Genomic DNA, 14,229 nt, shown 5'->3' on the forward strand with positions numbered 1-14,229 from the left:
ATGATGCTTCAAGAGAAGAAGTTGCTCAAGGGATTCGAGAGTCTGAAAATTGGTGCTCGAGAAGTATCCGGAACTTTGTGTTTGAGCCGATTAGAAATCTCAAGTGACTTTAAGTCCGAACTCCTAAAGGCTCATCAAAATGATGAAGCGTTATGGAAGGTGTTACCGGCTATTGAGCAAGGAAAACAGTGGAGAGTGTCAGAAGAAAAAGATGGGTTATGGAGATTCAAGGGTAGGATCATTGTGCCGGATGTTGGCACTTTGAGGCGGGATATCTTAAAGGAGGCACACAAAAGTGGATTCTCCATTCACCCGGGAAGTACTAAGATGTACCATGATTTAAAGGCGATGTTTTGGTGGCCGGGTATGAAGAATGATGTGGCGGAATATGTTTCAAAGTGCTTAACTTGTCAAAAGATAAAGATTGAACATCAAAGACCTTCTGGGATGTTGTAACCTTTAGAGGTTCCGCAATGGAAGTGGGAAAGTATTGCAATGGACATTGTGTCGGGATTGCCAAGGACTAGGGCTGATTTTAATGCTATTTGGGTGATTGTGGACCAACTGACGAAGTCAGCTCACTTTTTACCCATTCGTATGACTTACACCCTTGAGGAGCTAGCACGGTTATACATAAAGGAGATTGTGAGACTTCATGGTGTACCTGCTACTATAATCTCTGATAGAGATCCTCGTTTCACTTCAAGATTTTGGGGTGCATTCAGAAAGCTTTTGGAACCCGACTAAGCTTGAGCACGGCTTACCATCCTCAAACAGATGGTCAATCCGAGAGGATGATCCAAACACTAGAGGATATGTTGAGAGCTTGTGTTTTTGACCAACCGGCGAGTTGGGATCGGTATATGCCATTAGTGGAGTTAGCATACAATAATAGTTATTATGCGAGCATTGGAATGGATCCGTATGAGGCCTTGTATGGGAGGAAATGTCAATCTCCGCTATGTTGGTATGAAGCTGGAGAGAAAAGCTTGTTGGGGCCGGAAATGATAGCTGAGACTACTGAACAAGTCAAGAAAATCCGAGATAGGATGCTTACGGCGCAGAGTCATCAAAAGAGTTACACCGATCAGAGGCGAAAGCCCTTAGAATTTGAAGAAGGAGACCATGTTTTCCTTAAGGTTACTCCGACTACGGGAGTAGGTAGGGAGATTAAAGCAAAGAAGTTGAATCCTCGATACATTGGTCCATTTCAAATCCTGGAGAGGGTTGGACCGGTGGCGTATCGGATGGCTCTACCTCCTCATCTTTCGAACCTGCACGACGTGTTTCACGTGTCGCAGCTTCGGAAGTACACTCCTGATGCTAGCCATGTGTTAGAACCTGAGTCGGTTCAGTTAAGGGAAGATTTGACGCTTCCAATTGCTCCAGTCAGAATTGATGATACTAGTATCAAACGGTTGCATGGAAAAGAGGTTTCATTAGTCAAAGTGGCATGGAGTCGAGGCGGTGTTGAGGAACACACTTGGGAACTTGAGTCGGAGATGCGAACGGATTATCCGCACTTATTCTCAGGTAATTGCATTTGAATTTTGTGGGCAAAATTCCCAATTAGGTGGGTAGAATGTAAAACCCTGTTAATTAACGGCTAATTAACCTATAAATGAGAATTTATTCTAGAAAGCTCAAAATGTGATTTTTATGGCTAAATGTGATAGAGGAGATTGAGACGAGAATTTCGATACCAATTTTATAGAATTCGGACCAAGATTGGACCGAACGGGCCAAACCGGGCCAACCGGATCCAAAGTGGGCCCTTGGCCCAACATAACTAAACCAAAACCCTAGTTTTCAGCACTCTGTCTCCTCACAACACTCAAACTCACGCTGAAAATTAGAAGGAAGGGGGGAAGAACACTCTCTCAAGTTCTATCTCTCCCTTGATCTTCAAACCACCATAACTTTTGATCTAGAGCTCTGATTGCCGCACCGTTTGTGGCCACGCGTTCACCGTAAAGAGCTCTACAAAACCCATACAATCAATCTTGAGATAAGACACGTTTTTCTCTTCGAATTTCCAGCTTTGATTTCGAGTTTCATGAGCAAAAATGTTGAGATTTTGGGCTCTTTGATGTTATAGGACCTAAATCTCTTGAAGGAGAAGGTTAATCTTGTCTCCTTGGACCTTGAGTCTAGTAAGATTCTCAACCCTAGTGTAATTTGTTGTTTTATGATGTTTGGGTATTGAGATGTTATGTATGGGTATGATGATTGTGGCTTAGGTTGTGTATGTATAAATATTGGAGCTTGATTAGTGATATTGAAAAGTTTGAAAAGGGATTTGGTGGTGAAAAATCTGTTCTTGGAGGTGTTGAGGCCTTGAGAGCTTGAGGAAAAGTGGTTTGGAAGTGCTCCGGTTGAGCTTGGGAAATCAGCTAAGATATGGTCTCGGTTTCTCGTATCTAATATGTAATGTGGTAGGAAATACTTAGGCTAGAGGCCCTAAGATAGGCATTGAATTGTTGATGTTGTTGGATGGTTGAAATATATGATGTGGTCATATATGTGATGATGATTATTAATGCCTTGATGGTATGATGTTTGAGAAATATGCAGGTTGTGATATATGCTTGATGATTGGTTATGGTTGAATTGTGGGTTGAACCATGTTGATGGTGAGTATGACATTGATTGTGTACAATGATGATTTATTGGAATTGGCATTGTTGATAATTGGCATGAGGAAGAGTGTATGATATGTCAATGTGTTTGGGTTTGAGCCACTTGGGTGAAGTGGGTTAAAATGATGGGATAGTGATTTTGGTGAATTGTGGTAAAGTGTCAACGTGTGAGTTGAAAAGGCTTGATGTTGAATTTGATATATTTTGATTGATTTCAAAGAAAAGGGATGAAATTGGCATGTTTTGATATATTTTGAAAAGAGTTGAAAATGGCTTGTTTTGCAAATGGCACTTTGTGGTTTTATATGAAAAATATAGTTTTTGGGCACACTTTGACGGGACATAACTTGTACTACGAATCTCTATTTTGTGCCAATTCTGTTTAGAAATAAATTGGATCCGGGATATCCATGCCGTCCGAAGAATGGGTGAAAAACGATTTAAAATGAGAAAGTTATGTCCGTTGGAAGATTGGGGGTTAAATCTGTGAATTTTGCAGTTTTTAACTTAGAAAATTTTTAGCAGAATGACCCCTCGCGCGTAGGCGCACTTGGCGCGTACGCGCCGTTCTTTCAGAAAACGCCATCCACGCGTGCGCGTGGTGTGCGCGGGCGCGCCGATGTGCTGCACCCAATGCCCAGCTATTTTCCAGAGGGTTGTGCCTGAACTGTGCCAGTTTTGTGCCTGGGGCACAAGAGCACCCACGTGTACGCGTGGCTGACGCGTGCGCGTCGCTTGGGTATTTTTCAATCCACGCGTTAGCGTGCATGACGCATACGCGTCGATGAGTTTTGTGGCCATCCACGCGTGCGCGTGGAGTGCGCGTACGTGGGGCCCTGTTTTCATCCCGAAGTTGATTTTTGAGTTTTAAAAGCCAAATCTCATACTTCTAAGCCTCCGATCTCACCACTTATGTCTTAAATCATTATGATATGCCTAGCTATTAGAAAAAGAGCTAGGGGATGTGGTAACTTGCGAGTGAAGCAAGGGAAAAATGAATGATCAATGAGGATCAAAGATGATTATGTGAGAGGCGGAGGATGGTGGTGGAAGTGCTTGTTAGGCCATGGGCCGAAAGGCCGTAATTGTTAATGAAATGGCTGGTTATGGATTTAATCATGAGCCGATAGCTAGATTATTGCCGTGTTACGGCGGAGCCATGATTATGGCTATGTATAAATGTATATATGCTGTTGAATGAATTGTGAATGTTGCACTTCTACTGTCGGAGATGAGAGTTTCCCTGGAAGGAAGCAGTGACTAGCCACCACGTGCTCCAGGTTGAGACTCAAAGCTCTTTTGACCCTATGTCGTAAGGGTGGCCGAGGACTGTAAAAGCCCCGGATGAGCTCGCCCCAGTAAATATTCACCAGTGAAGGTGATGGATATAGATCATGATTATAATCAAGTTTATGATGAGTATAACTCGAGTTGGGGATGCGCGACAGAGGGACAGTCCAATGGTTTGCTACCAGGACTTGTCGGGTTGGCTCTATAACCAACAGATGATATCATCACCCACTAGGGATAGGCATTCATCATATGCATACTATATGAATTGTTTGAGATTGCCTATTTGACTGCATATTACTTGCTAATTGTCTAAATGCCTTAATTGTTCCTATTTGTATATTTCTTGTTTGATATAACTGTGTTTGCTACATTATACTTCTGCTGGTGGTTGGGAGGTTTGAAGGAATTAGAAAGGGAAGTATTAGTTATACTGAAGGATCTTTAGTCAGATGCCCTTTTATGGTTTAACTTGTTTATAAGCTTTGAATTATCTGGAGAAAGTTCTAGGATTGCCTTCGGCTTTCCTCTATTATTATGTATTATATATGTGGAAGTTGTACCATGCTGGGGACCTCTGGTTCTCACCCACGTGGATTTTGTGGTTTTCAGATGCAAGACGTGAGGTTTCCCGCTGAGGCATGCTGGAGACTTCTAGATTTGCGAAGATTCTTTGTTCTCGGGACTCTGTTTTGGTTTATATGTTTTGCTTAGATACTTTTATCTCCATTAAATAATACAAACTGTGATGACTCCTCTTATGGGAGATTTTGGAGAATATGTTTTTTGTACTTGTGTCCCTTTAGGTTTCCTTTGGGGTTTCCTTATTTTATCATATGTAATATATGCTATGCTCGGACCGGTTATCTTCGCAGCCGGATTTTGAGTCTTGATATTCCTATTTTTGACACTCCTTTGTATATATATAATCTCGCGTTGGTTTATCCTTGTTTGTTACGTTATCGATCGGAGTGTTGCCCTTTCGAGTTGCGATTTTTGTTTACCCCTTTTTCTACAAAGGCTCCTAGTTATAATCAATCATTCATACTACTATACGTACTAAATTTTTATTTTAGAGGTCATAATACCTTGTCATCTCTGAATTATGACTTAAGCATAAGACTCTGTATGGTAGGGTATTACAGGTCCTGTCAAGTTTGCTTGGTAATCCTCTTTCTTGGACCTTGTTCAGGTCTCTTTTGGGGATTACCTTTTGTAGCTTTACGTGTTTCTGGGCCGATTTCATCACGTTGGGCCCCGTCAAGTTACTTGATGATCCTCTTTCTTGGACCTTGTTCAGGTCTCTTTCAGGGATTATTAGGACCTCGTCAGGTCCTTTCTATGGATCACTTTCTATAACTTCTTGCATTATTCTATTTTCATCTTTGCCGATTTTGTAGAATTTGGGTTTTTAGCCCTCGTTTTTATGGTGATCGCGCAGTGAATTCGGTTTTCACTTTCTGTCGATTTGTAGCTTTACAATCGGGCGATGAATGTTTTCAGAATAATACGACTTGAGCGTTTGTAGAGAATCTAAACAAATTTTATTAAAAGAGAATGCAAATATACATGAGGAGTTAATTTCCTAAGTCGGGTGATTTGTAGGTCTTGGCGGGGCGCCTCGTTAAAAAACCTTTTTCAGGAAAAAGAGTGCGCCTTGTCCAAGATCTTTTATCATCCCTAGCTATAGTACCTTCTTAGGTTACAGTCGTGCCATGATCTAGGAAGCTCTCGCCCGTCGAGTTCGGAAAGCTTGTAGTAGCCTTTTCCCAGTACTTCTATGACTCGGAAGGGTCCTTTCCAGTTTGCTGCTAGCTTTCCTTCTCCAGGTAGAGTTGTTCCTATGTCGTTTCAGATTAGGATGAGGTCGTCTTCAGCAAAGGCCTGCTGTATTACTTTTCGATTGTATCTGGAGGTTATTCGTCATTTCAATGCCTCTTCCCTTATCCGAGCTTTTTCTCGGATTTCTGGAAGTAAGTTGAGCTCTTCCCTTTGAAGTTGGGAATTGGCTTTTTTGCTAAAATGGATTACTCTGGGTAATCCTTCTTCGACATCTACTAGGATCATTGCCTCCATTCCGTAAGCTAATCGGAATGGTGACTCCTTTGTCGTGGAATGTGGAGTCGTTCAGTACGCACATAGGACTTGTGGGAGCTCCTTAGCCCAGGCTCCCTTTGCATCCTGTAATCTCTATTTTAACCCTGCTAATATAACTTTGTTAGCAGCTTCAGCTTGCCCATTGGCTTGGGGTGCTCAACAGAGGTGAATTGTTGTTTTATATTCAGGTCGGCCACTAGTTTTCTGAAGCCTGCGTCTGTGAACTGGGTACCATTGTCTGATGATGGAGTATGGAACTCCGAACCTTGTGACGATGTTTCTATATAGGAATTTTTGACTTCTTTGAGCTGTGGCATTAGCTAGGGGTTCTGCCTCAATCCATTTTGAGAAGTAGTCTATTCCTACTATGAGGAATTTGACTTGTCCTGATCCTTGAGGAAAAGGTCCGAGGAGATCGTGTCCCCATTTTGCAAATGGCCAAGGTGAGGTTACGCTGATGAGTTCCTCTGGGGAGCGGTGTGGAAGTTGGCATGCTTTTGACATGGCCAACATGTCCTTACAAATTCTATGGCTTCTTTTTGTAGAGTTGGCCAATAGAATCCTACCCGGAGTACTTTTTTGGCGAGTGCTTGCGCCCCGAGGTGATTGCCACAAATGCCACTGTGTACTCCTTCTAGGATATCTTTAGTGTTGGAAGTCGGCACGCATTTTAGCAATGGTGTTGAAATTCCTCTTTTGTATAAAGTATTATTTATGATGGTGTAGTATTGTGCTTCCCGTTTTAACCTCTTTGCCTCTTTCTCATCTGTAGGGAGGGCTTTTGTTGTGAGGTAATTAATTATGGGGGTCATCGATCCCTGATCGCGACCTGTTATGACTAGGACCTTTTCTTCTTCTGAGATTCATGGATTCTGTAGAATTTCTTGGATAAGGCTTCTATTGTTGCCTCCTAGTTTGGTGCTGGCTACTTTTGAGAGTGCATCGGCCCGGGCATTCTGTTCTCGGGGTATGTGTCGAATCTCATACTCTCCGAGTTGTCTGAGCTGTTCCCTGGTTTTGTCCAGGTACTTTTTCATAGTGGGATCTTTGGCTTGGTAGCTTCCTGTTATTTGTGAAGTGACTACCTGTGAGTCGCTGAAGATGATAAGTTTTTGAGCTCCAACCTCCCTAGCCAGCTTCAAACCAGCTAGTAGTGCCTCATATCCCGCTTGATTGTTTGAGGCAGGGACCCGAATTTGAGGGAGAGTTCAATTTGGGTCCCCTGGTCGCTTTCAATTATTACGCCTGCGCTACTTCCCGTTTTATTTGAGGAGCCATCCACATATAGATTTTATTCTGTGGGAATTTCTGGTGTGTCCATAAATTCCGCAATGAAGTCGGCCAGATATTGAGATTTGATGGCTGTCCGAGCTTCGTATTGAAGGTCAAATTCGGATAACTCGACTGCCCATTGCAAGATTCTGCCTGCCAAGTCTATTTTCTGTAAGATTTCTTTTATGGGCTGGTTGGTTCGAACTTTAATGGTGTGAGACTGGAAATATGGGCGAAGTCGTCGAGATGTTATTATGAGAGCGTAAGCGAACTTTTCTATTTTCTGGTAGTTCTGCTAGGATCCTTGTAACGCTTTGCTGATAAAGTATATGGGTTGTTGCCCACTGTTGTCTTTGCGGACCAGTGCTGAGGCTATTGCCCGATTTCCCACTGTGAGGTACAAGATGAGTGGTTCTCCTTCCCGTGGCCAACTTAATATAGGTGGCCGTCCCAGAAATTTTTTGAAGTCTTGGAAGGCTTGCTTGCATTCAGCTGTCCATTCAAACTTATTTCCCTTCCTTAGAGTGGCGTAGAAGGGGAGAGATCTTATTGCTGATCCAGCCAGGAATCTGGACAAGGCTACCAACCACCCGTTGAGTTGTTGTACCTCTTTGATACAAGTCGGACTTTTCATGTTGAGTACGGCCCTGCACTTGTCCGGGTTTGCCTCGATTCTTCTCTGTGTGATCATAAAACCCAAGAATTTACCAGCTTCTACTGCGAAGGTACATTTCGTGGGATTGAGTCGCATGCCGTGTTGTCTTATGGTATTGAATACTTGTGTCAGGTCGGATAATAACATCTCTTTGTTTTGCGTCTTCACTAGCATGTCGTCTACGTAGACCTCCATGATCTTTCCGATGTGATCTGAAAATACTTTGTTCATTAATCTTTGGTAAGTGGCTCCCGCGTTTTTGAGACCGAAGGGCATAACAATGTAGCAGTAATTTGCCTTTAGGGTTAAGAAAGAGGTTTTTTCTTGGTCGGGTGGGTACATTGGGATTTGGTTATATCCCGAGTATGCGTCCATAAAGGAGAGGTATTTGTATCCGGAGGAGGCATCTACCAGTATGTCGATGTTTGGGAACGGATAACGATCTTTCGGGCAAGCTTTGTTGAGATCGGTATAGTCGATGCACATTCTCCACTTCCCATTTGACTTTTTTACTAAAACGACATTAGCAACCCATAGCGGGTATTTGACTTCTCTTATGAAGCATGCCTCCAGTAGAGCTCGTACCTGTTCTTCCATTGCTTGAGAGTGTTCTGGTCCTAGCTTTCTGTGCCTTTATTGTACCGGCCGAGATTCTGGGTAGACTGCTAGCTTGTGGCACATTAGTTTGGGATCTATGCCTGCCATGTCTGCGGCCTTCCACGCAAAGAGGTCAGCGTTGTCGCGTAGGAACTGTATGAGTGATTCTTTTATGTCCCTTTTTAGGAGTGTGGCGATGTTGGTTGTTTGGTCCGGGGTGTTCCCGATCTGGATTTTCTCTATTTCTCCTTCAGGTTGTGGGTGGAGCTCCTCCCACCTCCGAACTCCACCAAGCTCGATTGTGTGGAATTCTTCTCCTCTGCCTCTGAGGTTTATACTTTCGTTGTAACAGCGGCGTGCCATCTTCTGATATGCCTTTATCGTGGCTATTCCTCCTGCAGTTGGGAACTTCATGCATAGATGCGGAGTCGAGACTATTGCGCCGAGCTGATTTAACGTTGCCCGACCTATTAGGGCATTGTAGGCTGAGCTTACATCGACAACGATGTAATCTATTTTGAGTGTTCTTGACTGACTTCCTTTTCCAAAAGTTGTGTGGAGCGAGATGTATCCCATCGGTTGAACTGGGGTATCTCCTAGCCCGAACAGGCTGTCCAGATATTTTCTTCCAAGCCGAGTTTGTCGAAAGCGGTTTTGAATAAGATATCGGCAGAGCTCCCCTGGTCTATCAACGTGCGGTGAAAATTTGCGTTTGCCAGTATAATAGTGATGACCATGGGATCGTCATGCCCTGATGCGACGCCGGATGCATCTTCCTTGGTAAAAGTGATCACCGGGATGTCGGGTTCCTCCTTTTCTGTGACATGATATACGTCTTTGAGATGTCTTTTGCGGGATGATTTGGATATTCCTCCCCCGGCAAATTCGCCGTGTATCATGTGGACATGTCTTTTTGGCATCCAGGATGATCGCGCGGTTGGTCCGACATCTTCTGCTCTTCTTCTTTTCCTTTGTTCATCATCATGGGTAGCCAGGTATCGATCTAGCTTTCCTTCTCGTACGAGCTTTTTTATGACATTTTTTTAAGTCAAAACACTTATTGGTGGAGTGCCCGCGGATCCGATGATATTCACAATATTCAGCCTGGTTTCCTCCTTCTTTTTTGCCTTTGAGAGATCGAGCTGGTGGTATTTTTTTCGTGTTGCAAACCTCTCCGTATACATCCACAAGAGATACCCGAAGAGGGGTATAATTGTGGTATTTTATTATTTTCTCTCCATGTCGATCTTCCTTCTTTCTGGAATCTTTGTCTTTATCCCACGGGGTGAACCCGGCCTTCGAGGTCTCTCCTAATTGGGAGTTTTTCTCCATGTTGATGTACTTTTCCGCTCGTTCCTGTACCTCGTTCAAAGATGTGGGGTATTTCTTTGATATAGATTGACTAAAGGGCCCTTCTCGCAAGCCGTTAATGAGGCCCATAATAGCGGCTTCTGTTGGCAGGTTCTGTATATCCATGCATGTCTTGTTGAATCTCTCCATGTAGTTACGCAGGGTTTCCCACTCTTCTTCTCTGATTCCCAGTAAGCTCGAAGCATGTTTAGCTTTGTCCTTTTGGATGGAGAATCTGGCCAGAAATTTTTTAGCCATGTCGTCGAAACTTGAGATGGACCTAGGAGGGAGATTGTCGAACCATCTAATTGCTATTTTTGTTAAAGTAGTTGAAAAGGCTTTGCAACGAATTGCATCTGAGACATCAGTAAGGTACATTCTGCTTCTGAAGTTGCTGAGATGATGGCTGGGATCTGTAGTGCCATCGTATAAGGTCATGTCTGGGAGTTTAAAGTCCTTTGGAATTTTCGTCTTCATGATTTCTTTGGTGAATGGGTCTTGCTCCTTTCGTGCGTTATCTTCGGGAGTGGATCGGCTGGCTTTGGTCTTGACATCGGCTTCAAGTTTTAGGAGTTTGGTTTCCAGTTCCTGGCGTCGCCTTATTTTTCTTTGTAGATCCTTCTCGGCCTCTCGTTGACGTAGAGCATCTTCCTCAAGTTGTTTTAACCGATCTTGAAATGCATCCAGAGCTCCCTTGTTTGGAGAGTTCTTATTGTTGATTTGGGGAGTATCTTTGGGTGTGGAGTTCGCATTTTTATGCGGCGTTCTTTCTTCTAGATCTGAGGAGTGATCATTGTCATGATCGTCTGCCATGGTAATAGGATGACTTCCGGGTCCCCGGCAACGGCGCCAATGTTCCGGGGGTTACCTAAAACTGTAGGTCGATCTCGGACGAGATCTTCTATGTGGGTCGGAGCTGCTGTGTCCGACTTGTTGGACTTGGTGATGGTGCTGATCCTTCATCCCCGGAGGGTGGGGGTACTTGCAAGGGACTCCGATGCTTAAGTTAGCAAGGGTATTAAGCAGGTATTAAGTAGAATCAGAGTGTGAGTTATACCTGGGTGCTCCAGTGTATTTATAATGGTGTAGAGTGACTTTTACAAATAAGATAAGTTAGTTATCTTATATTATCTTTATCTTTATCTTTCATGGGAACCGCCCTTATCTCTTTAGGCTTGGGCTGCCTTTGGATTAGAGTCGTGTTCCTCTATTTGGGCCCTTTATTGGGCTTTCCTGTGATTTGGCCGAGCTCTTTGAGAAGAGGTCGGGTCATCCTGACCTAAAGAGGTCGGTCGTTTTGTCTGTAGAAAATTCCGGGTCGGACAACTCGACCGAGGGTATCAACAGGGACCATGATGTCAAAAATTTGAGAGATAATCAAGAATATAGTCAGATTAATGGATAATTGAACATGAAGCGAAAAAACCAAATTATGTAGTTAGTTTAGTTCGAATCATAACGTTCAAGATTTCAAATTACTTAAGAATTAAGGATGATGTGTTACACTGAAACAGATTCAAGTTCAAATTAAAGGGCACAAGATTTATAAAGAAATATATAAGTAATAATAAGAATGGATAATCAAATCTGCTTTAAAAAAAAAAAGAATTGAAACAAAAGAAGGAAAAGATGAAAAATAGAAGAATAAACAGTAAGCACATCATATGGCACGGTTAAAGTAACATGTTTTCAATGCAAACTAATCAAGGAATAATATCTGGTGTTTCTCAAAGAATTAACGATCCTCATTATACGAAAACATGAATAAGTGTGGTTGGAAATAGAGGCGAATAATATTCTAAAAGGAAAAATCTAAAGCAAGGAATTCCAATACAATTAATAAAGAAAGAGATAATACCGAGCATGAATAAAGAGTATACGTTGAAACAGAACTAACTTCAAAATTAATTTCTAACGCTCCCAAAACCCGTGAACCACATCACTTATTAATTCTACTTTATCTATGATATCCCATTAACATTCCTGTACATATAAACCATCAACATTAAGTTGGCCAAACTTAACATCAGTGGATATGCAACGATAAGCTAACAGCGTTAATCAATAGACAATCATGTGCATAAAACTCTAATTCTCGGTATCTAAATGAGACCTATTACATGACAGACACTCAGAGTATGCAATTGAAGCATAGTCAGTCCATTCCTCAGGCTCTACAAGAATGACCGCTCTGATACCATAATGTAACGCTTCCGGCTGCGCTATTCTGATAGCAAGAAGTATTACGACAACTTCATATACTTAATAATAAAATAGGAGTGTTTTACTCGAAATCGTATCACTGTTTTTTTTGTAAACCGGAAAAAGAGTACTTTTTTAATAAAACAAAACAAGCATATACATGTACAAAAATTCTTACTCAAGTAATTTATACATATTATATACATACAAATCATACAACTCTTATCCCTCCTACATAATATAATATTCATGGCGAGAGGTAAATAAATAATAACTAAACAGCATTATTGATTAAGCGAAATGCAATACAACCCTTCGTATGTTTTTACATTTGTCTCCTGAAAAAATAAAGCTATAGAGTAGTGAGAACCTAACCATACGGTCTCACCACAGAGTTTCAGAATTGTCATAATAAGATATTTAAAGAGAAATATATTTTTAAGCTCAGTGATTATTGTTCGTCCTTTAAATCTTTTAAAAACCAACAATTAGTCATCCAAAAACCCTTTTCGAAAATCAATATTTAAATACCCAGAAATCCAAAACCTTTCTTTTCTTATAAGAAAATCTTAATCAGAAACCAACCACGCAATCAATCAACACAATCATCAATTCAGCACCCAAGCTCATTCTCGAAAGTAGCACACAAGGACAAACACAGGCAAAACAAACAAGAAAAGCACAGGTTTAGGTAGCAGTTACAACAAATAGTTCAGGTAGCAGTTAATAACAGTTTAACAATTAGGCAAATCAAAATAAATTCAAACCCAAGCAAAGCATACAAATGCATATGATGCATGTCTGTCCTATGGCTAATGAGCTCTTTTGTCAGTTATACAGCCAACCCAACAAGTCCGGTTTGCTAAACCCTTGGACTGTCCCCCGACACACATCCCCATAAGTCTATGCATAGCTTTTTCTCATATATATCAAATCGCTCAATGAGGTACCATTCCCGGAAATTTATAAGTGCCTGGTCACCCTTACGTTGTAGGGTCAACAGAGTATCGAGTCTCAACCTGGAGCAAGTGGTGACAAGCCACTGCGTCTACCCAAGAAAACTCGTGTCTCAGATAATTCAAATTCATAAGCCATATGAATAATTCATTCAACATTCATCAATATCTAAGTCATTCTCAATATCATCGTCATTTGTCAATCCATATCTCATTTCCAAATTCATTCAAAAATCATATTTCAAATTCAATCCTCATCATCCTTTTTTCCATTCCGTTCATCAACAATCCCAATTCAAAACATAATTTTTTCTTTTCTAAATAAATCAATCTTAAAACATATAATGTTTAAAACCAAATTTTTTTAAATAATTACTTCAAATGAAACTTCCAATTTTATAAAATTTCGGCAGCATCTCCTCTAAAACTTGGACTTTGCCACCCTTTTCGGGTCCTATCCAAACATTCCTCAAACCCTTTCTCAACAATTTCCAAATCTCAATCATTTTCCAAAATTCAACTAGTTCTAATATCAAATTATTTTCAAATCCAACCATTTTCAATAATAAATCTTTTCCAAAATTAAACCAGCTCAAATATTAAATCATTTATAAAATCAAACTAATTCAAAATTAAACCGCTTCCAAAATTAATTCATTTTTATATCTCAAATCATTTCTGTTCCGAGGGTTACCTGAAACTGGAGGTCGATCTCGGACGAGATCTTCTGTACTGGTTGGTGCTAACGTGTCCGGCTGGTGGGAGACTGCCGGAACTGTCATGTCCGACTTGTTGGACTGGCTGCACTGCTGATCCTTTATCACCGAAGGGTGGGGGGTACCTGCAAGAGACTCCGATGCTTAAGTTAGCATGGGTATTAAACAGGTATTGAGTAGAATCAGAGTATGAGTTATACCTGGGTGCTCCAGTGTATTTATAATGGTGAGATGTGGCCTCTTGTGGATAAGATAAGTTAGTTATCTTATCTTATCTTTACCTTATCTTTAAGTGAGGTCATCTTATCTTCAAGGGAACCGCCATTATCTTTCTGGGCTTTAGCTGCCTTTAGGTTGGGCTGTGTTCCTTCGTTTGGGCCTGCTTTGGGCTCCTTTGGCGAGTTGGCCGAGCTCTTTGAGAAGAGGTCGGATAGTCTGACCTGAAGAGGTCGGTC

General features: G+C 41.6%; 1 protein-coding gene across 1 annotated transcript; it reads left to right on the forward strand.

Annotated features, from left to right (window-relative positions):
• Positions 1 to 1,118: 1,118 nt before the first annotated feature.
• LOC127745703 (uncharacterized) lies at positions 1,119 to 1,523 on the forward strand (the record flags this gene model as incomplete). The annotated part of the gene is made up of 1 exon (XM_052259104.1): positions 1,119 to 1,523. A coding segment is annotated over one exon (405 nt), but the record flags the coding sequence as incomplete, so codon positions are not given.
• Between the last annotated feature and the right edge of the window lie 12,706 nt (positions 1,524 to 14,229).

This window comes from Arachis duranensis, chromosome 1 (genome assembly GCF_000817695.3).
Source record: "Arachis duranensis cultivar V14167 chromosome 1, aradu.V14167.gnm2.J7QH, whole genome shotgun sequence".
Taxonomy (NCBI): Eukaryota; Viridiplantae; Streptophyta; class Magnoliopsida; order Fabales; family Fabaceae; genus Arachis; species Arachis duranensis.